The 25,211-nt window shown below is 40.6% G+C and overlaps 1 protein-coding gene across 2 annotated transcripts in view; it reads right to left on the bottom strand.

Annotated features, from left to right (window-relative positions):
* The window catches only part of mtor (mechanistic target of rapamycin kinase), a 113,129-nt gene that overhangs the window by 20,872 nt on the left and 67,046 nt on the right, over window positions 1–25,211 (bottom strand). For both annotated transcript variants that reach the window (XM_034144842.1, XM_034144841.1), the window contains exons 31-37: window positions 23,328–23,428; window positions 22,397–22,512; window positions 17,362–17,439; window positions 16,448–16,555; window positions 10,698–10,823; window positions 9,549–9,680; window positions 3,611–3,726 (exon numbers count right to left, since the gene is read on the bottom strand). In XM_034144842.1, coding sequence (XP_034000733.1) covers window positions 3,611–3,726; window positions 9,549–9,680; window positions 10,698–10,823; window positions 16,448–16,555; window positions 17,362–17,439; window positions 22,397–22,512; window positions 23,328–23,428 — 777 coding nt within the window. The remainder of the gene's footprint in view (window positions 1–3,610; window positions 3,727–9,548; window positions 9,681–10,697; window positions 10,824–16,447; window positions 16,556–17,361; window positions 17,440–22,396; window positions 22,513–23,327; window positions 23,429–25,211) is intronic.

Here is a 25,211-nt window from a genome sequence, read left to right as displayed (position 1 = left end):
ATATGTTGGGAAAGAAGCAAGGGGAGGATGGGGTTATTGGGGACGTTGGATACTTATTTTGGAAAGGAGACGCCGGGGTTATAGATTTGAAATAGCAGTGAAAGCAAAGAGGAGGCGTCTGTGTGATTGTGTGAATGCCAGTGTCTGACTGAGCAGTCCAGGTGTGCTCCATACCACGCAGCTGACCTGTATTCACAAAAGTGTGTCAGCACGTCTGGAGAGGACCCGTCCTGACTGACTTTATACAGGTGTTCTCCCCAACATGCATTCCTCAGTCTGGAATATGCAAAAAGTGCAACAAAAATAAAAGCCCCTTCTGCCTGTTGTCCCGCTTTTGTGTTGTCATGTATGATTTATGAGATGGGAGGTTTGCACATGATGGCTGTGTGTTTGGGAACATGTCCAGATGAGACTAGTGTGTGATTTACTGTACATAGGATTATACCTATGTCTGCTCACGAGGAGCAACTCTGGCTTGTTTTGAGACTTTTGACCAAAATGGTACACAACGCAGTGCAGACAAACAAAAACATATTGTTCCCTTTACTGTGCTGGCAATCGGCTAACCTTTAATCCCTAAATGAGACAGTGCTTAATATCTTCCTCTAATATTTTCCCGAGCTCACAACTTCTTTCAAGTCATTCCCAACGAATTTTGGAAATACAACATTTTCCATTGTCTCATCCCTAAACCAACATCTGAAAACATGTGATTGCTATTGGAATGTCCCATTCTTTGAAAACATATTGTTGTGTTGACAATAGCTTGAAACAGAACCCAAACTGCATCTTCCTCTTCAGTTACTAAGTTTACATACACACTAATATTCAAAAATGTGTTCCTACTGTATATGACAATATTTTCAATTTGATACGATCATGCCAAGCATACCTTTTGGATATTGCGATAATGTCTAAATCCCAAGTTCTCCAATTAAGATATGAGGGATACTGTATGTCCATATTATTCTGGGTTGTGAAGCATTCTTTGGAGATATAAACAACGCATCCGTAATATTGTTCTTAATTAGGTTTTTACCAGAGTTAACGGCCAATACAGTTTTGCAAAACTTGCAGAACGTTGACAAAGGCTAAACACTTGAGCAAGGTGACTGTTGTTGGAGGAGGGAGGGAATTTTAGGTTTTTATTAGGCATGTGAAGCCAAAGGACATATGTTGAGTTAACATATGTCATATGTCATGGGAGCATTTAATGTTAATAAGAGATATTTATTTGTATTAGGCATGTAAACACTTTCAGAATAAGGGCATTTAAATATTATGTGTAATTACATTATGTGCCTTTAAGTCTTGTCAGTGAGGCAATGTGATGATAGTGGAAAGGTGCCAAGGCTGGGCCAGAGCTGAAGAGCACACCCAATGGGAGAGGGGTAAACCACCAGCACTGTGGACGACATACACCTGGTCTCTGATACTTGTAGGCACTGGTTTGTGATAAATGGTTGTGTGGAACAAACTGCCAAAAGGCATGACTTTATTGAGAAGTTTGAGGTGAACAATTCAGAGGTTCTGGCTAGCTTTGAAAAAGACCACAGGATGCCAATAGACTGGTAGAAAGGTGCTATTTCAGATTGGGTAACACTAATTGCAAAGAAGCGGAACATACTGTGCAGAAGGCACACAATACATGAGGTTACTTTTTCCTTCCTTCAGCATGTTGCTTTGTGTGTTCTCCATTGAGCTGGAGTGGATGGTATTTCTAAGATATTATAATACCGAACCACATCTTAATACATAATGAGTATTTGGCATTACTTTGGGTGAATTTAACTTTCCCTCAGGTTTTATAGTTTCTATCCCAGTATTCTTTAAACCCTTGTTGTTTGTTTATTTCCTACACATATGGAAGTTGACAATGAAGTTCCCTAAGACTAAACATAAGGGGAAACATTTGTTTTGCTCCCCTTCTCCTTTAATAGCAACTTAAATGCCTTGCTGTATTATACCGTTTTATAATTATTTCACTATTTACATTAACATGGGACTTCTATGCTGACCACTATCTTTTTCTTCATACACTTATGAGCGAGGCCGTGTAGTGGAAACGCGCGTTTCCACTACACGGCCTCGCTCGGCCCCGCGTGTTTCCACTACACGGCCTCGCTCGGCCCCGCGTAGTGGAAACGCGCGTTTCCACTACACGGCCTCGCTCGGCCCCGCTCGGTATGGCTAGGCCTCGTTAGGACTGGCTCACTTTATGGCGCATTCCCATTACAGTTTAGGAACTGGGGTAGTATCTATAGTAACGCAGTGTAGGCGGAGCCGTGACGTCATCTTCAATGAGAACCCCAGAAAAACAACACAGCCGTTAGCTGTTAGCACTCAGAGCTCACAGCTCCTCATATATGTTCAGAAACTAGACAAAAGTTAAACAAGTACAAACCACAGACTGTCTGTGTCATGGTGAATACAGTCGCTGCTTTATTTATGTCTGTATAGGCCGTTGTTGCGAGTGTGGACGGTCGGAGCATATACTGCGTTAGCTTAGCCAATCTCCATTTAGAAAACACGCATTTTAAAAGGTTTTTCGCCTGCCGTCTGTCTGCAAACTTGTCAAAGCATTAATTCATGGTTTTTACTAACCGGTATCAGTATGTTGTTACTTCGGCATCATTTTGAAACGTGTATTACAATTAAATCACGGTCAAATATGTCCATCTTGTTGTAGTTGTAGCCCCCTTGCCAGCGATTCTCTCTCTAGTTTAGCATACTCAGCCCGACTCAGCCTGGTTGTCTCTGGCCCTAGACCCACGATTTTATGAGGCCAGAAAAACTGTGAATTAGGACCCGCCGGCCGGTACTAGGCCAAGTGGAAACGCAACCAAAGACGGGCCGCTGACGTCACAGCCCTCTTAAACCGTGCTCCGCGCTGTAGTGGAAACGCGCCACATTGGCACGTTTCCACTACACTTCACTCAGAATTATGCTTATATGACTGATATACAATACATTTTACTTTATGGTTACATATATTTCACTGTTTAATATTAAAAGCATTTGACCTCACGGTTTTGCAGATTGTACTGATTGGTCTCGATAAGGTATCAAGAAATTGTTATGTTGAAATATATCAGTCTACTAAATACATTCCTTGAATCATTTAGAATGAGCCTTTGATGGAAGTTTGAAATCTATAAAGGCATGAGATCACAGCTAATTACATCAGATAACAATGTGTGTTACACTTTAAAATTAACTGATATTTTTTAAAGTAATTTTAATGAAATGGCAGTGAAAAAGGTCTGGAATTGTATCTGCATTTTCTGGCTAAACCTATACTCACATTTGAAAAAAACCAGACTTGATATCCATCGTTGGCCTTTTTCACAGCCAGACAGTTTGACTTGTCATAGTAAGAAAAGCACAGGTGTTACTAATAACACGAACAATTCTATGTAGGTGCCCCAGTGAACCCCCATCCACAACAACATCCTTAACCCTTAAACTGAAGCAGCAAAATGGAATTCAGCCATTAATAATTTAACTATTTACACCTGTGCTTTTTCCTACTGTGACATGTGAAACAGTTGGTCCTGTGAGAAGGCTCATTAGGCGGTGAGCTGCTGCTGTTACTGTGATACTTTCATACCTGGCCATGAGTTTGTGGAGCTCCTGCTTGTGCTGTTGGTCCTCGGCTGCGATGGCGTGCTGGGCTTGCTGCTGCATCCCTTGCACAAAGTGCTGCATGTGCTGGAAGGCATCAATCTAGAGAGAAAAACAAAACAAATACCAACAGCATGTAAAGACTGTCATTGAGAGAAATATGTCTGTCTGTTGGGTATGGTTGTTTTTTAAATCAATTTGGTTATTGAGTTGTGCAGAAATGAGTCCTAAAACTCAGGAAATAAATTAGCGTTTTAGTCCCTCTGGTTAGTTTGTCTAAAAGTCAATGTTTTTTTGACAGCTGTCAAACTGAATATCTGGAGTAAAATGTGCTTTACTAAAACACAGGTGCACCCGAAAGTATTTTTGATTGATTGATTGATTGATCGATTAAAACAAGCTAAAGAGATTTTTATGTTTTGTTCAATGAAATTAAATGTATCAGAGGCTGGCCAGTATTGGCATATCCAGCCATGCAGTGGGGTGGTTTGTGAACTACCTCTCTGAAAGGTCCCAATGTGTTCAGTTTGATGGGCTGTCTTCTGAGTGGTTAAACATTACAAATGGTGTACCACAAGGTTCTGTTTTAGGTCCACTATTATTCTCCATCTATATCAACAGTTTAGGTCAAAATGTGGATGATGCAACTTTACATTTTTATGCGGACGATACCGTGATGTATTGTGCAGGTCCCTCCATTAAGGAGGCTGTTGTTAAATTGCAGGCATTTTTTTATATTATTCAGACTCAGCTCTCTGAGCTTAAGCTTATTTTAAATGTTGATAAAACTAAGGTAATGCTATTTACAAAAGCCAAAAAGACACCGGAGACAGCTTTGGATATTGTTACTACGCAAGGAAAAGTACTTGAAGAGGTTACCTGTTACAAATACCTTGGTATCTGGCTTGATGATTGTCTCTCTTTTAAACTTCAGGTCAATAATCTGTTTAGAAAGCTAAGGGTGAAGCTAGGTTTCTTTTTCAGAAACAAGTCCTGTTTCTCATTTGAAGCCAGGAAAAGGCTAGTCTCTGTGACCTTTTTACCTGTGCTGGACTATGGTGATCTGGTCTATATGAATGCACCTGCCTGCACCTGATCAAGTTAGATGCCGCCTATCAGTGCGCTGAGATTTGTTACTAACTGTAAAGTACTTACTCATCACTGTACCCTGTATGCCAGGGCAGGTCTGCCTTCACTAACTGTACGGAGGCTCAGTCACTGGTACATGTTCATCTACAAAAGCCATGTTAGGTAAACTACCATCTTACATCTGCTCTCTGATCACACGACGAATTGAAAGTAGCTATTGCCTGAGATCTCATGCTGTGGTTTTGTTGAATATGCCAAGTGCTAGGACTGTCTTAGGGACGAAAGCTTTTAGGTGCGCAGCTCCTCTAACTTGCAACAGTCTGCAAAAAGAATGGAAACTGAGCAATTTGGTTCCACTACATGTTTTTAAAGCTCGGAAAGATGCTATGCAATCTGATACTGTTGGTACCTGTAAATGTTGTTAGGTATGTACATTGTAAATCCCTGTATCTATATTGTATGATGTTCTTTTAGTTTTTCTGTTGTTTTCTGTTTTTATGTGGAACCTACTTGCAGCAGGTCTCCCTTGAAAAAGAGATTGATGATCTCAATGGGATTCACCTGGTTAAATAAAGGTTTGAAATGAAATTAATTAACACCCCACAGATAAATGACTTTTATGTGTCATAAAATGGTTGCTTACAAGTTATTAAATGAGACAACTAAGCACCATCACGCCGAATATTAGCTACCATTAGCGTGTGGTGGTGACATGAAGTCATGTGACCATCATGTAGTTCATTCATAGCATTACGTTAGCAAAATCAGAATCCCATTGGCTTCTTTTCAGGGGTGCCCTTACTATGATAGTTTCCGGGTCCGCTGCCATCACGGCACCACTTTATTAAACAGAACAGACTGTTTAATCGACTGGCACACTCTTTGTCATACTTGGTATTTATCTATCTGTCCTGCCAGAAGTTAGTCTAAAGCAGGACGGCTCAACACTTTTCTGTTCCTAACAGTATTGCTGGCTCACTGGAGTAATTTCCTCTGCTGTCATGGTTACGTTGTTTTTATTACTGGAACTAGACAACTGTGAAATGTTGTTGTCTGATCCGAACAAAGTGCAGGCAGCACGTACTACATGCCATGCAGCTTGCACAGATTTGGGATGTTGTTCACAGCGGAGAAAATGAGGGACAGATATTCTTTGAGCATGAGAGGAGATCCAGATGGTATATTTGCTCTGGCCAGCATTTTGTATCTTATAACATGAAGTTTAACGGTGTGATTAACTTTGGAATTAGGGAATTCAAGTGACATTAGGCAGGTTTTTTGCTTGTTACTAAAACAGGAAGTTTTAGCCGTTTTGCTTTACTCATTATCTTTTAGTAGCTATCTATAGTTATACTAGAACTAGTAGCTATCTCTAGGACTTACACTAGCTATGTGTAGTGTAAGTCCTCCACAGTTACCATCCCAGAAAGTGGAAATCGAAAAAGTAGTGGGTTTTTTTCAATTCTGAGAAAACTGTAAAATGATATGTTACGGTTGTCTTTGTGACACTTGGACATGGCATGGGAGACGAGTTTTCCGTTTCCACTTAAGTTTGAAAAATGACTGAATAATTTGTTTCAGAAATGGTTCAGATCTGATTTATAAGTTTTGCCTTTGTGCCTACTCCATTACGCCTGATGGATTATTCACTTTGCATGGTTTTTACTTAGTAGCACCACATGCATGGCAAGTGCGATGAGTGAACAGTGGATGCATCCTTTCCAGCTGTAAATGTGTGTGCGTTTCAGTTAGCCAGTTTTATTGGTTGATCTGTTGAACTCCGACAAATTTAAATCTTTCTGGTCATAATATCTGGTGAAAATAATTCCTCATAAGCACAATTGTGAATTAAAAATAGGCTGAAAAGAAGAGCATAATCCGCTCTCATTGGAGCCATAATTGTGCAACGAGATGCCATCGCTGCCAACGGCTATGAAGGCTTCAATTTCTCAACACCATGCCAAGTCCTAATGAGTGATTTCACCTATAGAGAGGCGAAGTCCCTCCCCTTCCGGGGACCTCCATGGGACCTTATTTCGGAAAAAGTATGTATAGTCAATGTAAAGTAAAGTCAATGGAGAGAGAAAACGTATCTCTCGATCCCGTTTGAATTGTGCCACGAATTACACTTAATTATGATGTTTGTCAATCTTAAAAAATTATTTCCATGTAAAAAAAGTCACAGTTTGTCGTAAAACTGTTGAAATATAAGACTATGAAAAATACGCAACTAGAAAGACTACAAATCCCAGAATCCCGGTCCCGCATGCTGGCTCTTACGGAACCGACTAACTCCCCTTTTGTGTATGTACAGCTCTCAACATGCCCAGACTTGTAGTGATTTTCACCTCTTTTAATACTTTCCGCCTCATTCTGAAAGAAAGAAGTGAAATGTGCCAACGTGACGGCCGTCTTGGCGTGTGGTGCGAGTCGGGAGATGTAGTGCATTGAGCGGTTTCACACAAAAAAAAGTGTAATTCGTGGCAAAATTCAAACAGGATCGAAAGATAATCTTTCTCTCGCCATTGACTTCAATACATACTTTTTCCGAAATAAGGTCCCACGGAGGTCCCCCGGAAAGGGAGGGACTTCGCCTCTATAGATGAGAGTAACACATGCGTCACTTCCGGGCAAAAATGACGGCTCCGCCCACTTTTGGGGGGAAACACAGCTGTCATTTGAATGGCGGTCAATTCAAATTCTAAAGTTTTTGCCAATCCGATAAGAAATTTAAGAAAACCGTGGATTTTTGGATCTTCAAAGAGCCCGATTACAATGGCCAGACAGGCAAACAATTACATTAAATCATTGGAAATCGACGAGCGGGCTCGATATATGGTTAAATATAGCAGTTGGCGATCGATGTCCATAGATGAGAGTAACATCTACGTCACTTTACGGCCCCACCCACTTTTGGGGGAAACAATGCTGTCATTTGAATGGCGATCAAGCCTGAAGCCACAGAGCTCTTCTTTTACTGTCCTTTGTTCTAAGGAGGAAGTACAGACAACGTAACTCTGGATTTGTTTTAATGTTTGAGGTGCAATAAACGACACAGCAGCTTTTTGGCATGATAAAACAATTATTTTCCGCCTCGCTCATCATGAGAGTAACAGCTGGCGAAATGACGGCCACGCCTACTGATTTTAATTTAACCATATATCGAGACCGATCGTCGATTTCAAATGATTTAATGTAATTGTTTGCCTGACTGGCCATCGTAATCGGGCTCTCTGAAGGTCCAAAAATCCACGGTTTTCTTTAATTTCTGATCGGATTGGCAAAAACTTCAGAATTTGTATTGACCGCCATTCAAATGACAGCGTTGTTTTCCCCCAAAAGTGGGCGGGGCCGTAATTTTCGCCCAGAAGTGACGTAGGTGTTACTCTCAATAAATAAATAAATATAAATTTGGTTTATATTATATTGCGTTAATATATATATATTATATTTATTTATTTCAGTAATTGACAGCATTTTATTTTAAATACTCTTTTTCTCAACAAAACATAAATCTACATGGCTTGATACTGTCATTCTTTGTAAAGCCATCCTATCAACTGTTTGATGATAAACAAATATAATATTTCTCCAATTTGTCTGGGACATTGAAGTCTTCCGAGACACGTTGATTGGCACAATTCTTTCAGCGGAAACAATGTTTTATGCGTGGGTATTTTCAGATTTGTCTGGTCAGCAGTACAGCTGGCTCTAGCAGGAGCAAAGCTTAAGCTCACACTTACCTAAACCCCCTAATGAGAGCTGCAAGAATAACTATTTAACACCTGGCCATAAATGTGGGTGTGTATACTGTATGTCAAAGGGTGTGTGACAGACAAATGGCACAGGGCAGAGCAGTCCAATCTTACAGTATGAGGTTAGGTCACCACTGCTGGCAGGTCGAAAGCACAAATCGTTCTGGACGAACATTTTATAAGTATTAGTATTAAGTGAGGCTTACTTCATCCACTGTTGCCATGGATATAACAAGATTAATAACCACAACATTAACCTAGATGTGACAGTTGAGTTGGTTTTACTGATTTGACTTGTATTAAGGGACATTCAAAGCTCTCAGAAGTTACACAACACTGAAACATATTTAAAATAATGAATTCAAATTCAGCCAAAGTGCAATATTTGTGAGCAGCTGCAATTTCTGAAAAACTGTAAGTCGGTCAGATCAGAAGAACACTTGCAAATCTTACTAATCACTTTCCTGATTTGTACATTTACAATGCAGAAGAAAACAATTTTGAGGGTGAAAAGAGGTGCTGCAGCACAGGCAGTATGAGAAAAATAAAGACCTTTTTCAACATTAAAGAATGTAAACATTTCACAGTACAGGCAATAAATACTGATATGAAACTGAAAATGAGCACAATAGTACCCCTTTAATATTATAATAATTTACCATTTAAGATAACTGTGCTCATTACATTGTCAAGTGAAGCTTGGTTTCATTTTATGCTTTATGTTTACTGTGAATTACCTATAACTAATATATATATTTTAAATGTTTTGATGGTTCTTTATTTTTGTATCATTTATGATTATTATAGTAATTGTTATATAAAGATACACAAAATAGACCTTGTCTCTTGCTGAAAATATTATAATATAATGGTGACCTGTTGGTTCATTAACGCCTTTTTTTTAAGCTCAACACCTCTTGTTGACCCCGGTGGCACTGTTGCCTTATGTTGCACACAAAATCTTTATATAAAGGTAATCAGAACACTAAAAAATAACAGTGGAAGACTTACAACAAAAAAGTTTTTAAAAAAGTGAATTATAAAGCATCGACTCAACCTAAAACATTTGTATGCCCTTACCTTGCGGGCGCTCTTCCACATGTACTTCATATAAGCGTAGGTGACGTGGGGGTGGGCAGTGGGCAGGGGGTGATCGAGTTGTTTGGAGGGGTCGACACCCAGGAGGAGCACCAGGGTCTTATGTGCCAGGGCCTGGAGGGATGAAGAAGTAAAAGATCAAATGATTTCACAGAAGGTTCACAGCTTATCAGAATCAGATTGATTTAAGGGACCCCAAGACAATACAATCTTGATTAAAATGTTACCTTTATGTGGTTTGATTAAGATTATACTACCAGACACTCCAAGGACTTTTATTTTCTATATTGTTTTTTAAACAATTGTTACTGTTGTGAGGACCATCTGTTTGGAAGATTCCATCGCTGCAATCAACATTATTAATTCAAAAAGGAATTTAATTAGCAAAGCTTAGTAACACTTGGATATCATTGCAATGCTTCTCAGCTATCCAACATCTATAGAAATTGTAAATGTTGATATATTTTATTATTACTGTAAAGTCTCATCAACATCACATTGAATTGAAATATGCAATCTGTGTCTACCTTTTTTTAAATTTTAGGTATAACTTTTGAAATCTTATAGGGGAGGTTTCTTCACAAGCCATTTGTTGAGTTTGTATATGTGTGTAAACATGAAAATGTGTTTTTAATAAACTACAAAACAAAAATATCAGTGCTTCAATAAGTGCTAAAGATCTTTCTCTCTTTTTTAAAGACAAGAATTATTAATGGGGTCATTTTTTCCAAAACCTTGCAATTACATTTCCTGCTAGGATTGACGTTGGCAAATCACATCCTGTTTTTGCCATGTGTGCGTCAAGAATGTGTAGAAAGAAAAATGTGCTTTTTGTCTGCCCTACCCTGCAATCAATTGGAACAACAGTGAGGTATGGGGTAAGGATGGAAAATTGCCCCACCTTAATTGTGCAGATATGCTGGCTCAGGTTTCTAAACAGTGTGATTGAGGGTGCTGTGTTACATTCATCAGCGCCAACATAAAACAGATTGAAATGAAGTTTGAATTTCATGGCCGGAGTTCATGGTTGCACTTCATTTCCCTTTCCCGTATGACACTGATTTATTCATCCTCAGGGGGTCGGATGAGAAAATACAGAAGGGCTTTGTACACATTTCTCAAAGTACTGACCAGGCGTCCGCTCCTGCCACAGAGGCTGGCGTACTTCAACCAAGTCCGCATGTCCTCGTGGGGGCTGATGACCAGCGATCTGACCATGAGGATCCTTTGCCAGTCCTCTACGATACGCTGACAACCCTGAAGGAAAAGACACAAAAAAAAGATTATATGGGAAGAACGGTTAAACCCATTACCCCTTTGTTACTCCCTTCAGAGAGAAAAACAAACTTGTTAAACTTGAGAGAATGAACACACGTGAGAGAGGGGTAAAGATCAAACCCAGGAGGGCAACTATTATTTAAAGTGGTCCCTTTCCTAACGATGTGAGTACAAGTTTGCGTGCCAGAAAAAAACCCCATAAACACAAGTCTGAATTCATATATTCATACGTAACATTAACTGTCTTGAATACTCTATTAACCACAACCTCGACTCCATCATTGTGATATAAAACAGTGCTTCAGCTCTGATGGGGAAAAAAGCATGTGCTATGTAATCCTCTCTATGATTTGAGTTCGAGACAGATCTACAGGGGGTAGACGATGTAATACAAACTTTTCATGGAAAACGACTCTGATGAAACTTGATTATAATTACAAACACTGCTTCAAGGAAGGTATTACGTCGCATGGCAACTAGCTGCAACAAACAATTTATTTAAATCAGTACTGTGCGGATCTTTGTTAACCAACACAATTACATCTAAAAGTTGGCAATGAGGGGTTGTGCAATATGATGCCATTGTCAGTAGATGTATTTGTGTGTATGTAAACATGTACATAAGTCATCTGTTGATATGATCATGTCTTTTAATATTTACTATGTAGTATGTATGACTTTTTATTATCTCTGGAACTGCAGGATTGTCCAAGTAAAACTATTCTTCTAGGGATAATAAAGTATTTCAAAGATAACACAAATCTTTGTGGACCAGTCTGTTCCATTGTATTTGTTCTTCTTATTTTCTCTTCTTTTTCTTTGTATTGTAATGTACTATGGACACTCCATAACTGCATCCAGCTGTGTGATGTGTAAAGAATCTACGTTGACCTTTAGTTAACATAAACACGTGAAATGCCCTCATGAGCTAGAGTTTATCCTTTCTAGGTCACTGTAGAGAAAAACATGGCACAGCAACATGTCAAGCTTTGTGGAAGAAGACACGCTCCAAATGCAGATAGGAAGAGTTCATTCTAGGCTAAGGTAAATGTAACGATGTTACCGTAAAAATGTTATTATCTAACTTACATTTCTACCAACAGATCTCTCTAAATCATTCACATTGCCTCTTTAAGTGTTAACCTTATCTGAAACTTGTATCCTCTCTTCCTTAGATCGTTTAAGAATGTTGACAAGCCTTTTTTAGTGAGCAGCTGAACAAGCTGAGGCTAGAATAAAATACTCTATTACCTGAAATAGGTAATACATGATGGGATAAGTGGCTGAGTGCGGGTCAAATCTGGCAGAAGCTATGCTCATTGATCTAACGTTTAGTTTGAGTTTAACTGCAAGAGATTCCTGACATTCTGCCGAGAAGAAGAAAAGGAAATGCCAAATTATCCAGTTCAAGCAACTTGATTGAAAGCAACAACTGTTTATCCTTGGTGGGCGTCATGGTGAACAGGTGGTCTAAAAGCACAACAATCCAAGTTCAACTGTAGCCGTGAAACATTGTTACATCTAATCCCCTTTGTTCCTGTCTGTCTCTTGAATGAACAGTGTCAAATAAGGGTCAAAAACAAGAAAACATAGCGCAGTGTCAAATCTGCCAAACTTAAGCAATGCGAGACTGTTCGATATTATATTATTAAAAAGGGGCTGGAGAATGGAATAGGCCCGACAAAGATGTGAGGTAAAATACTTAAAAATGTTTGTAGAACTTGCGTAAAGGAAGCAGAGAAGTTGGAGCGAATGTGCTTAACTTCTTCAAGGAGGAAAGTTAAAGATGATTTGCATTAGTGGAACTTGAGGATGGAACCAACAGCTACAGTAAGAGTCCAACATTTAAACTCCCGGAGATAAAACTCACTCCGACACATTTACCCATACACGATGGGGTGCAGTGTTTTCATACGCTCTTTGCCATTCCTCTAATCCTTTGATGAGTGAGAGACTGGTATAGATAGGACCTGGACAGTGACTCACCAACACATGTGTGCGGTCAGTCTCTAATAAATCACTAAAGAGAGAAGAAACCTGTCAGGCAACGCAGCTCTGGAGCCATTATGGGCCCTGTCTGTTTGCTCAGGAAGACCTCTCTTGATCCTAAATACCCCCTCCAACCAACCTCCATCTGTTATGGGTGGAAAAAGTCAAGATGTTCAAGAGTATCTTCATTTTATGGCACAAAGGCTTTGAGTGTGGAACGGTATCCCTTCAATGGTCAAGTCAAGATTTTATAGACACCTTGAAATGTCACAAGGATATTAGTAACAGTTGCACTTCTTACAGCCGAACAACTGGGGAAAAACAAGTCATTTGGGAGAAAACAAGCTTTTTAACAAGTTCTTGGCCGACAGGTGCAAAAAACCTGCAGTTTTAAAAACGGTGCAAATAAAAAAACACAAATGTGACAAAACACATACAAATAAAGAAACATCTTCACCAACTTGTAAACACATGCGCAGCATTCAGAAAACATTCACCAACTTGGCGAAACATGAGCAGGGTTTCCTAAAAGCGCTGCATAGAAGAAACGCTGAAGGTGTTTCGTCAAGATGGTGAAAATGTTTCTTCATTTGCACGCTTTTCGGCACATTTGTTTTCTTATATGGGCAACGTTTATGAAAGTGCAGCGCACTATTCCCAATGGAAGTGTTTTGGGCCGTTGTAGCATGTTGCACCTGTCGGCCACCAGAGAAGGCTAATGTCAAACTTGTATCCAAAGCCATAAACAAAATGATGCACTTCAAAATCAACCAACTTATACTTTAACCTTTGAGAATAGTTTGTCTTTTATTGACCTTTTTTTTTTTTTTTTGTTTAATGCTTTTAAAAGGAAAATGATGGATGGCCACTTATTTTTGTCATCAATTGCATCAAAAATGCACATCATGCTCTGCATCTGTTGCTAAAAAACAGCAATCTCTCTGATTCTTGTTTGGTTTAATGAATAAAACATTCCATTTCATTTTCTGTTTTTTTGATGCTGTAAAAGTGAGCCCCAGCTATTTCTCCTATGTCTTTTTTATGCAGGCAACGCAAGTGCTGTCTATGTTTTGAATTATTTCCAGCATGATCTCCTTCATCGTGACCTTCAGATGTTAACAGATCCTCTGGACTTTTTAAGTGTTCTGGTTTTTGCTTTATGTGTGGTATTCAACAGCCTCTTAGATTTCGCAAAAAGTATATCGGAGCCTTCTGGGCATGCACATTCAGACAAAGACAATCTTCTTTGGAAGCAGTTAAAGTGGACCTATCATGCTATATTTGAATACTATAGTGTAGGACCATACCTATATAAGGCATATTTATACTTTTTTCTTTTTAAAATACCAAACAGATCATGCATTTTAGCCATGCCTCATTTCGCTCAATTTGCACTTTTTTTTAGCTCTGCTCTGCAAGGGCAGATTCAGTGAGAACAGCACCATCTACAGGCCTGGCATATGTACTACAGCGTCTCCAGCGCTTTCGAACGGCAATGGCCGTGGCTGTCTCCTCCTGATTGGTGGAGTTGGCCCAATAGCCGTAGCGCCACTTTCCTGACGTCAGGACAGTGTTCAAATCTGGATCAGTTTTTATCAGATCCGTTGCAGCCCCTTTTTTAGAGATTTGGGTATGGAGGAAAAGAGAGAGGGTTGTGTTTTCTGACACTTGGTGAGTTCCCTGGAACACCGGGGACACATATTCATGTATAAAAGACGTTAAAAAAGTGCATTTTGCATGATAGGTCCCCTTTAAGGTACAGGATGACGCAGGTTTAAGGGACTTTCCAAGACGTCAGTAACATCTGAGCAGATGACGGACAGGAATGCCAGCAGGGACAAAAGAGCAGCATTATAAACGCTGTATTAAACTCATCAGCTTTGATTCAATGGTATCAGGACTGCATCACAGGTCAATGGATTATAAGATTTTCCGCCTTGTTTAAATCATTCGTCTCACATGTACAAACAAAGCAGCAGCCTTTTAAACAATCTAATTTCAATTCCGCTATGAAAAGGCCAAAGTGGAAAAGACGATCTTAAACAGAATTATCCTAGATCCGATTGGCATCCGTCTCAAATTCCAAAGACTTGGCCGGTGGCGCAATTTTCCCAACCGCTTGTAATTTCTGTGGTTCATCCACACGTCTTACTGTTTCATTTGATAGCATGTACAACACTGTAATTGACTATTTTAAATGATAATCATAGTCATCATAATACGTTTTATTTACCAAGTAGGGAAAATGTAAGCTCTTGATTTACAATTCAATTTAAAGTATGAACCAACACTCACCGATGGACATCATCTTTAGTTAATGTCCAAAACACTCAGAAAACAAGTTGTGGAAGTGTGTTCCTTGGGTTTTTAATCTAATATTACTTTTATGAAGATAAAGATCAACTTGTATTAATCGCCGGGAGGGAAATTCCGTTTTTCACTCTAACGGCCCGTCCACACAGCAGCGTTAAAAAAATCTTGGAGGTGGGCGTATCTGAAGCTTGGGGATTTTTTGCGAGCAAGGCACCAACAACAAATCACATGAATCTCCCGCCCCCGACATACGAAACAAAAAAGCCCGAAGTAAACTGGATATAAACTCCCCAAACAGGCGAAAACATACCACTGTCTCTGCCACCTCCCTCCATGCCTGGCTCCTCCGGTTTGTATCCCGGTAGGTAAATAGGGACTGGTCATAAAGCACCGGGTGATTCCCTACCGCTAATTTCTCCTCCATTTTTTGGAACATGAGGAAATGACCTGCGGTATGTCTCTCCCAGCATACACGCGGTTTGATTGGCTAGCGCTTGAACTGTCAGATTTGCATACACGGGATTTGATTGGCTGACGCTTCCACCTCAGCTTCAAAAGTTGAACATTGCTCAACTTTGAATCCTGAAAATCCTGAAAATCTCCGCTCTGCTGCCCACAATGCAGTTCGGCGAAAAGTGAGGCAAAGTGACGTCACCCCATTCAAAGTGAATGGGCAGAAGCGTTCCAAGATTTTTTAACGCTGCTGTGTAGACGGTCCGTAATGGTAGTATACAAATACACACACATTCACAGACAGGACCTATATACATGCGCTGATGATGAGGTGGTGGAGCGAAGAGGCTGCCAGTCTGTCCGGCGCCAGCCACTCAAATCATATGTGGTTACTTTTACTTGAAAGTGTGTGAAAAACATAAGATTTATAAAACATTTGCCTTTTTTGACAATGTGCTGTGGCTAATTCCTTTCTTTTTTTACTCAGCGGCAAGATTGTGAATGAACTTCTGTAGACATTTGGACTAATTTGGACAGATTGCAGCTAGTTTTGGCTGCATATGGAACATATTTTTCCTTAATTACTACTGACCTTCATCTCCAGTTTGATCAAGCACCATGAATAACACTTACCAGAGCCCAACATGACTCATACATTTCACAAATCTACTTTCAAATTAAGAGATAAACACACAAATGTAGAAGACAGTTACATTCTTGCTCTGAGGTATTAGTGTGTAAGGTGTAATGTTTCCCATTAGTAACAGTAACCTTTCCCAACAGCTGCTACACATTTGAAGTTGTGTGTGTGTTAAAGCCTGTGTCCTCATATTATGCGCTGCAGTTACCTGAAGCCTCTCCCACCATGTTTCCCTGATGATGTCTCTCCTCTCAGGCACCAGCTTGTACTGGATCACCTCCTCCAGCTCCGACAGCATCTGGCAGGACACCATGGCCTGCGAAACAAACACATTCATCCTTCATTTTAACACATTCATTGTTACAGTTGCGAAAGCCCCTTCTGTGCAATATAAGGATCATTAAAGCTTGTAAATTAATCAGGAGCTGCAATTAAATGCATTTAGCCACCCACTGGACCTTGTCGTGTAGCATCTGTTAGAAAGGGTTGGTCATCTTCCCGCTTGGCTGCCATTTGTAACAACCGTATGTAAATCAACAAGAATCAAATGGCTTTTATGTTGATGTTACCTGACAACATTTGCAAGAGAGGAGCTGCTTTTTTATATGAAATTATCCTCGGATAATTTATTACTGTATATAGAAAATCAAATAGGGACATGGGGCTGTGGAGAAGCTTTTGACTTCTCAAGAAGCGACATCTGAGATTTAAAAATGTATAAATACTTATAAATGATCGCTTTAATAACCGTTGTTTTATGGGATAATCGTTCTACACATGAAAAAATGTAATGTTCGACTGACGCCCCATTTCTTGGAAACATATCTAGTACATTGCTAAATCATCACTCTGCATTGTCCAATCGGCTCATTACTTCCTGACTGCTGGAACGCAGGTACCACTAAACAAAAACATGCTATGTGTGTCGAGTTTGTATCTTCATGTTTTTTTGTTATGTTATTTTTTGGGCCCTGGAGTGCCAGTGTTGAAAGGGTGAGATAAAGGGGATAATGGTGGTCCGTATCTTCATGGTTGATAGCACGTATTGTAGTTCTCTTTGTATTAAAGCATTAGCTGTATGTGATGTAAAGCCAGGAGTTGAGTATTTTAGCTAACACTTACCCCGTATGCTCGACTGTAGCTTTCTCCAGCCATGGCCGTCAGCTCAGCATCCAGCAGGTCTCTTGCTTTATCAATACACTACAGGAAATAAAAACAAAAAAACATTTACAATGTGATCTTTCAATAAGATGTGTGACCGTTTGAATGGTGCAGTGATGGCGCTATTGTTAGTTAGCTTCTGAAGTTGCAGAAAACCTTAACATAAGTGAAACAGGTTATCCATGACCTACATGATTTGCCCTCCAAAGGCACTCTTTAGTAAAGCTAACAAATGGCCACATTGGAATTCCCTTTAAAACATAAGAATGGCATGTCAAGAATGTCACACCATCCTAAATATTTCTCGCATCAGGACCAGCCGGGATTAGACTAAACCCAGGGAATAAAAACACTTTTTACAAATGAACCAAGCCGTGTTATTGCTTGCTGCACACGCGGTTTGCACTTAAGTGCAGCTAACGGTGACACATCAGTGCAACTAGGAGTAGATGCATACTGTGTAGCGAAATGTTTTGATGCACTGCTGAATGCCAAGTGTCTTATGAGGAGAGGGAAATGAATTGTTGAAAGCAACCGTGTGAAGGTATGTTACCATGGTTGTGGATGTTAAATGTATTGTTAAAAAAAAAAGCTCAACATTGTAGCAGTCCAAAGAGGAATTATATTCTTTTTTTGTGTTTATTCTCGTATATCACCATCTTAATGAGATTGTTGTTCAGTATGTCTTTTATAAATCTATTTGGTTTTGATGTCACCGTTTTGTTCATCTTGGGAGGATCCTGGGATGGATTGTCCTCAAATTATTTCATATGTTGATTATGCGGATTATATCTGCAAAATGTAAATTAAACAAAAGAACAAAAACAATCCTAATGTTCCGCGCACATTTAGAGAAAGGGAGAGGAATTGTATAAAAGTGATAAACAATCATTTTGAATGTGATCTGATAGTTATGGTTCCAGCCATGTCCTTGTTACTAATTCCCCCAAACTGCCAGAAGACATTCATGCCCTAAGAAGGTTTTTCCAATATTCCTGTATTTTTGGTGTATGACCCTATATTACTGACACATTTGTTGAACTTTCAGTTCCCTGACTTTTCATTTTTTTTTCAACAGGACCACACTTCTTTAAAGTCAGGGACAATGGAGACGTTCCATGACCAGCGAGAAAACAGTAAGACATGATCCAGAGCAGCAAAAAGGGACAAACAAGGACACAAGTACTGCGGCGGAAAATGTGCATATTTCTCGGGCTTTGACAGCCAATGTTTTTTGGGAACTGTTATTAGTGGGAAGGTAAAATGAGGGAGGGGGGACTGAAGAAGTTCTCTGAGGCAAGGGTACACAGCTGTTTCAGACCGACTCCCACCAATTATTTTTTTGCGGGGAGGGAAAGGGAGGAATGGCGTGCCTAAACACCTCTTCAGGCATGCACAACAAGAGGAGGGGTTAGGGGGAGGGCGGTTGGGACGAGGTGACAATGAGGCTGCTTCTTTACAGCCTCCCCTCGAATATGGTCCTGTTTACCTCCTGAATTACTGTGCGGGGGCCTCATTGGAAATGTGCAGTCCAGACGACTCCTGATAAATGCAGTGTCTGGCTCCTGGCAGCAAAAACAAACCGTGACCCGATCTCCCATTCTCTTACATAAAAGTTGCACTTACATTGGTTTTAAATCCAATCAGAAACGCTATTATTGCACATATGAAGCATTCTATGTGTTTGGTAAGGACCGAATGAACCACTAGAGGAAACTCAAAGTTTGAAAACAAATTAACCCTAACCCTAGCAAATTTACAACTCAAACGCCCACTTGAGAACTGGATATATCACTAATTTTGGCACAGCTACAAAATGTTTTCAAAGGGGAGCACGACTGCCGTGTATACACATCATCACTGGAACTAAGTAAACACTAAGATTTATAAAGCAAAGAAAGCTGATCCCTTTCATGAAAGGGGCACGCTCAAACTCCTAGAACTTGGTCAGGTTGTTGGGGGGTATAGAGGGAGAAGAAAAAAAATAATCCCTATATATGGAATCAAAAGGACTTTGAGTGCGAGGATTACAAACCACATCCGGAAGACTAGACTGAGCTCATGTTGACATTTAAGCTTTCACCCTCGCTCCATCTGCTCCTCATTCATCACGAGCGGCCTCATGGTCGCCACGAGTCAGAAAATCTGCTTTCCCCATTCAGCTGATGTAGTATCCTATCGACCACACCTGGATCTAATCTCCAAATTAGAAGGAGGGAGGGCGGCTGTGGAAGCATGAGGGGGCAGAGAGGGCAGGCCTCCCGGGCTTTGTGGTGAAAAGGCGACTCGGAGGATGAGTCCCGGGGAAATTGGATGAGCAGGTGTTTACTGGTGTCAGTGCTGGAGCTTGTGTTTGTTAGATGTTGCTGCCATCCAACCTGAACAAATCTGTCTCCATGGACCATGAGCTCATCTTACATCCCAACCTTCATCCAATGAGGAAAACACCACCATGACCTCCACCAGACCGTGCTGACAGGCAGACAGACGCGGTAACAAGCTCTGTATTTATTTGAGGCTGAATACTGTGACGAGTAAGAGTTACATAACATTTCCACACTAAGTTTGAACCACATTGTAAAAGGAAAAAACAAAACAAACCTTGTGCATTCGATTCGTTTTAATAAATAGCCTGAGCTGACGGGGGAATTTGATCGTGTCTGGAACAGCCGTAAAGCCATTTTTATGTTTCCTACAATGTTGTTTCCAATGATTTTAACTTTTTCAAGCATTGCTATAAAGGACTAATGAAAAGTCCAGAAACCATTAGGGTAAACGTATTCCCATGCGGCATGTCTTTATGAGATGTTTTTCTGATAGTATGGACTTCTAAGCAGGGTTCCTGCAGATTTCACCAACTCAAATGTAAGACTTTTTAGACCACTTTGAATTTAAGACCTATTTCACGGCAAGAAAGTATGAAGGAAAATGGCTATGAAAGAAGAAATACATCCCATAATTACTCACAAAGTAAATGTATTCATGTTCAACATAAGAACGATGACTGAACATAACAGCATAACAGTACACAGAACTTTGTTAGCGTGTTAGACAAAAAGCAGAAAAAAAAGAACTGCCTAACCGTGAAAGTGTGTGTGTGTGTCTGTGCGTGTGCGTGTGCGTGTGCGTGTGCGTGTGCGTGTGCGTGTGTGTGTGTCAAGCGCTATCTTCTGAGCTCTGCTCCCTTGGCTACAATCTTTCATTGTTGCTGTTGTAGGATTGGTGTTTAGCTACGGTATTTAGCATCCACAGCACCTCCGCTTTTAGGGTTGACGTAGACCCACACGTCGCCCGGATGTTGTTGTGGGAGCTGCTGCACTAGCTTACGCTATAATTTTGCAAAAGTGGCAGCAGGCTTCAAACACGTTCCCCTCCACTGGTTTCAACCAAGCACTAAATTCGATATTTTCCAACCAAATACGGTTGAACTTACACTTCCCCATATTTATTTGTAAGTAGATTCGAAGATACCCGAGTTTCTGACTGCCGCTAGCTGAAGCTTGGTTGCTAGGTTACTAGCTGGGTGTTCAAATTGTTGGGGGGAACTGAAAGGCTATTGCCGTACTGGTTACTTTGCAGCCCGGACATTTCCCCCAAAACACATTTAGACGTGATCGCAACACAGAAGTACCTTTCAAATCCGATCATTTTTAAGACCTTCTAAATCATATTTAAGACCTTTCTTATTTTTTTGATTTAAGACTTTTTAAGGCCTTAAATTCTGATTATCAAATTTAAGACTTTTTAAGACCCCGCGGGAATCCTGGGTGTTTCTCAATCGCGAGTACGCTTGCTTGGTAGCACATGTCTGCCGAGCATCTTGCTTCAGAAGCGAGTCAAGAATACTTCCTGGCATTTGGAAAACGAAGAGTGGAACACGCTAGCAAGTGTGCAAGTGTGCAGGTGTGCGTCATATGAGAGGCCCCGCCTTACATTTTCCGCCACAGATTTTGGAAATTGGTCCGTGCGCAAAGCATTGTGGGGATTTTAAGACCGCGGAGTCTACGCATGTGCAGCCTCGATATTTCTCCAAACGGAGTACGCTGGGCTCGGTAGATTTCCAAGTATGCTGGAGATTGGAACAGTACTTCGGCGGCACTCAATGACGTAGTATGCTTGAAATAATGGCTCTGCAGCAGCTTTACTCGCGATTGAGAAACACCCCCTGTCTAATGGTGCATTTCCCCTGCAGCGCGTAGCACGGTTTAAGTGTGCCGTGCCCGGCCCGTTTTTTGTTGCGTTTCCACTAGGGGTAGTTCCGGCTAACGGGTACTGTTTCACAGTTTTTCTGGCCCTCCAAAATCGTGGTTCTTTCCGGGCCAACAACCGGGCTGAATATGCTAAACTAGTGAGAGAATCGCTGGCAAGGGGGCTTCAACTACAACAAAATGAACATATTTCACCGTGATTTAATTGTAATACACGTTTCAAAATGATGCCGAAGTAACAACATACTGATACCGGTTAGTAAAAACCATGAATTAATGCTTTGACAAGTCTGCAGACAGACGGCAGGCGAAAAACCTTTTAAAATATGTGTTTTCTGAATGGAGATCGGCTAAGCTAACGTTGTATATGCTCCGACCGTCCACACTCACAACAACGGCCTATACAGACATAAATAAAGCAGCGCCTGTATTCACCATGACACAGACAGTCTGTGGTTTGTACTTGTTTAACTTTTGTCTAGTTTCTGAACAGATATGAGGAGCTGTGAGCTGTGAGCTCTGAGGGCTAACAGCTAACGGCTGATGTTGATTTTGTGGTTCGCATTGAAGATGACGTCACGGCTCCGCCTACACTGCGTTACCATAGTTACTGCCCCAGCTACTAAATTGTAATGGAAACGCAGCATAAAGTGAGCCTGGCCTACCAAGGCCTAACTATACCGTACTAAGCCGTGCGAGGCCCTGCAGTGGAAATGTGCCATAATATACCTCTGTTCGGGGGGAAATCGTATCCATTGGGTGTATTTGTGAGTGATGATGTAACCCACCTGCTGAGCCAATGAGAAGAGGTCCTGATGCAGGGCTAGCACTGCTCTATAAAACGCGCCATCATGTGTGTCTCTTGGGATCATGCACGTGTACTCCTCCATGCTGTCCCAGTGACCTGAAAAAACAACAATCAAGTTACGAAAAAAAAAAAGACTGACATAACAATAACTTGACAAAATGGTAGTATTGTAAAAATTGCCATTTATCTTTTGTTTTGACATATAATTTACCAATCACATTTAAGCAGGCTTTAGTTGCATAACGATGTAGAGTGCAAATGAGAAGGAACCCTGTGGCCGAAACGCAATCTCAGATTCTGGTGTCAATTTAGGTTTTAAATGTATTTCTCTGAATTTATATGCAGGAATCTGCTTATTGAGAGTCGATGGTTTGACACCTCTTGGCAAGCCTGAGACAGATTGACATTAAACAGCCCTTTATACTGCTGTTTTGAACTACCTTCCATTTCAGCTTGTGATAACATAAATGATTGCAACTTCAACATTTTGCCTCCCAATAACAACAATAAAAGATGGTCCGAGTCTTTCACACGGACAGGCCTGCAGGTTGAGTTTCGTCTCAGGGTTTACGATTGACTTTGACAAAGTCAAAGCCGCAAACCGCAAACCTCGAAGGACGCTTCAGCAGTGTGGTCCCTGCTTTTCTCCACCATTGCACGTTACGATATGTCAATGTTATGACTGGATACCGTTCCCATCTGGTTATGTGAGAGCGGGCCTTGGCAAGAGCCGTAACTGTTTTCTTTGCTGCTCGGTTCGATTGCATTGTTGCACTGAGTCGGGAAGAGGATGGACTAAATGCTCCATGCAAAAGTCTTCTATTAAAACACGGCTGACTGCTACTACATTGTTCATCGCTGACCTTTTCTTTAAAACATTTTCAGTCAAAGGATTATATTTGAGTGGTTACCTAGACCCCAGGCGGCAGCAGCAGCCATTCGAGCCATCTTGGCCTGGGTCTCCTCGCTCACCAGGGTCCACTCCTCGCAGCACTGCTGGTGCAACTGGCCCCTGGAAGAGATTAACCACAGGCATCAGATGGTAGAAGGAAGTAATGACATTAGTTATTTAGAAACAGATCTAAAATATCTCCAAGGGAGGTTGCAAGATCGTTTCTGGGGTTGACAGATGGAGAAAAAAAACCTATAAAACAACAAACATGTGGGACGTAAAGTCATCATAAGCCCAAAACTATTTAGACATCAAAAAGAAAAAAAAGCTGCATTAACATAGCAAGTGGGAAAACAGCTCTGCGCTGACGTTGCGTTTCTATGGAGAGATAGTTGCTACTCGACTACACGTAATCTTTACACTTCAGCGCAATGCACCGCTCTAAATTTACCAGAGCGTTAATTTTAAGTTTGTTTACCACTGAGCGCAAACAATCAGATGACATCTGTGTGAAGCGGCTTAAGCTAGCAGGGGAGGTAACCATAGTAACTAAACGTACCTAACTGTTGAAAATGCAACTCATCTGATTATTCTGGGGGCTTGCAACTTGAGTTGAGAACCATTTCCTTTATTGATCAGGTAATCAGTTGACAAGTATTTTTGTAGACATTGCTAACAAGAACCACTATAAAGCTATGCAAAGGATTCTTAAATTATTTGCATACCACATACCACTGAAAGTCATCCTTCAAAATGTGATATTCTTAGCAAAACTACAGATAAAACAGCTCTTCTAAAGTCCAAGTCTTAAAATAATGCATATATGTCAAGACATAAAATGTACTTCTTTTGGCTCACAAACAACATTTGAATAAGCCAAGTCCTTCTATCCAAGTATAAGTAGGAGATAAGACTTATTTTACATCTGCCATTACTTATTTCTTAATTTGTTCTTTAAAGACGGTTAGGTGCGTATAACCAAAACGAATTCCCTCATTAACAATAATCAGCGTGCGTCACTGTCCAGGATGAGATCAAACCCATTGCATGTGTTCTACAGACAGGATGCCCGAGCGAGGTCAGATGAGGGAGAGATAGAGGGAAGGCACAGACAGAGCATAAAAAAGGGCAGGTTTGGATGGGGGTCAGCGAAGGGAAGCCGTTCTCCAGCTGCCTGACTATCGCATAACATGAAAGCAACAAGTACAGAAAGCTCCGGTACACTGGGCGTTTGTCTGCAGCGCACAAACACGAGAGAGTCCAGAGGAAAGAAGAGCTCGGGTTATAATTTGACACAGCAGGCTATTATTCACATCTTTGGTATTTCAATTGAAAAGATGCTGAAAGAACACATGCATTGTAAAGAGTCTTTCAAAAGCCCTACACTAAAACCCCTAAGGTCTGCCCACACAGGGGTTTTCACTTTCACATCTCCGTCTGAGTTTTTCCTTGTACCTGCGTTGTTTGGACAAGGCAAGTACAGTTTTCACGTCAACGATGACTCAGTTCCATGAAGTGTTCCAGTAAACCATGACAGTGAGCCAGCATGCACAATACTAGGACTAACTCACTAGAATGGATTGCAGTTTTTTTCTGTGTTATCGATTACACCTACATCGCTTTACCTGCAACCGCATGCCAAAATGTCTAAAGTAGGTTTATAACATGTTAACTTTTGACGTAATATCTTATCGAACTTGGACCTGAAAAGAACTTAATCAGACAGAATAATTGCCTGTGTTGGTGTGCAGGGCATTTTAAGTAAGGAAAAAGGAACATTCTACTTTATAACAGGACACAAGTACGGAATACAGGAAATTGAAATTGTGTTTTTTTGCAGTAAATTCTTGACTCCAAACAAAAGACTATTTCATACACTGGAAAAAAGAATGATCCAATCCGA

This window comes from Trematomus bernacchii, unplaced genomic scaffold, assembly GCF_902827165.1.
Source record: "Trematomus bernacchii unplaced genomic scaffold, fTreBer1.1, whole genome shotgun sequence".
Taxonomy (NCBI): domain Eukaryota; kingdom Metazoa; phylum Chordata; class Actinopteri; order Perciformes; family Nototheniidae; genus Trematomus; species Trematomus bernacchii.
Note: the sequence above shows the minus strand (reverse complement) of the source record. Positions and strands in the feature narration are given on the sequence as shown.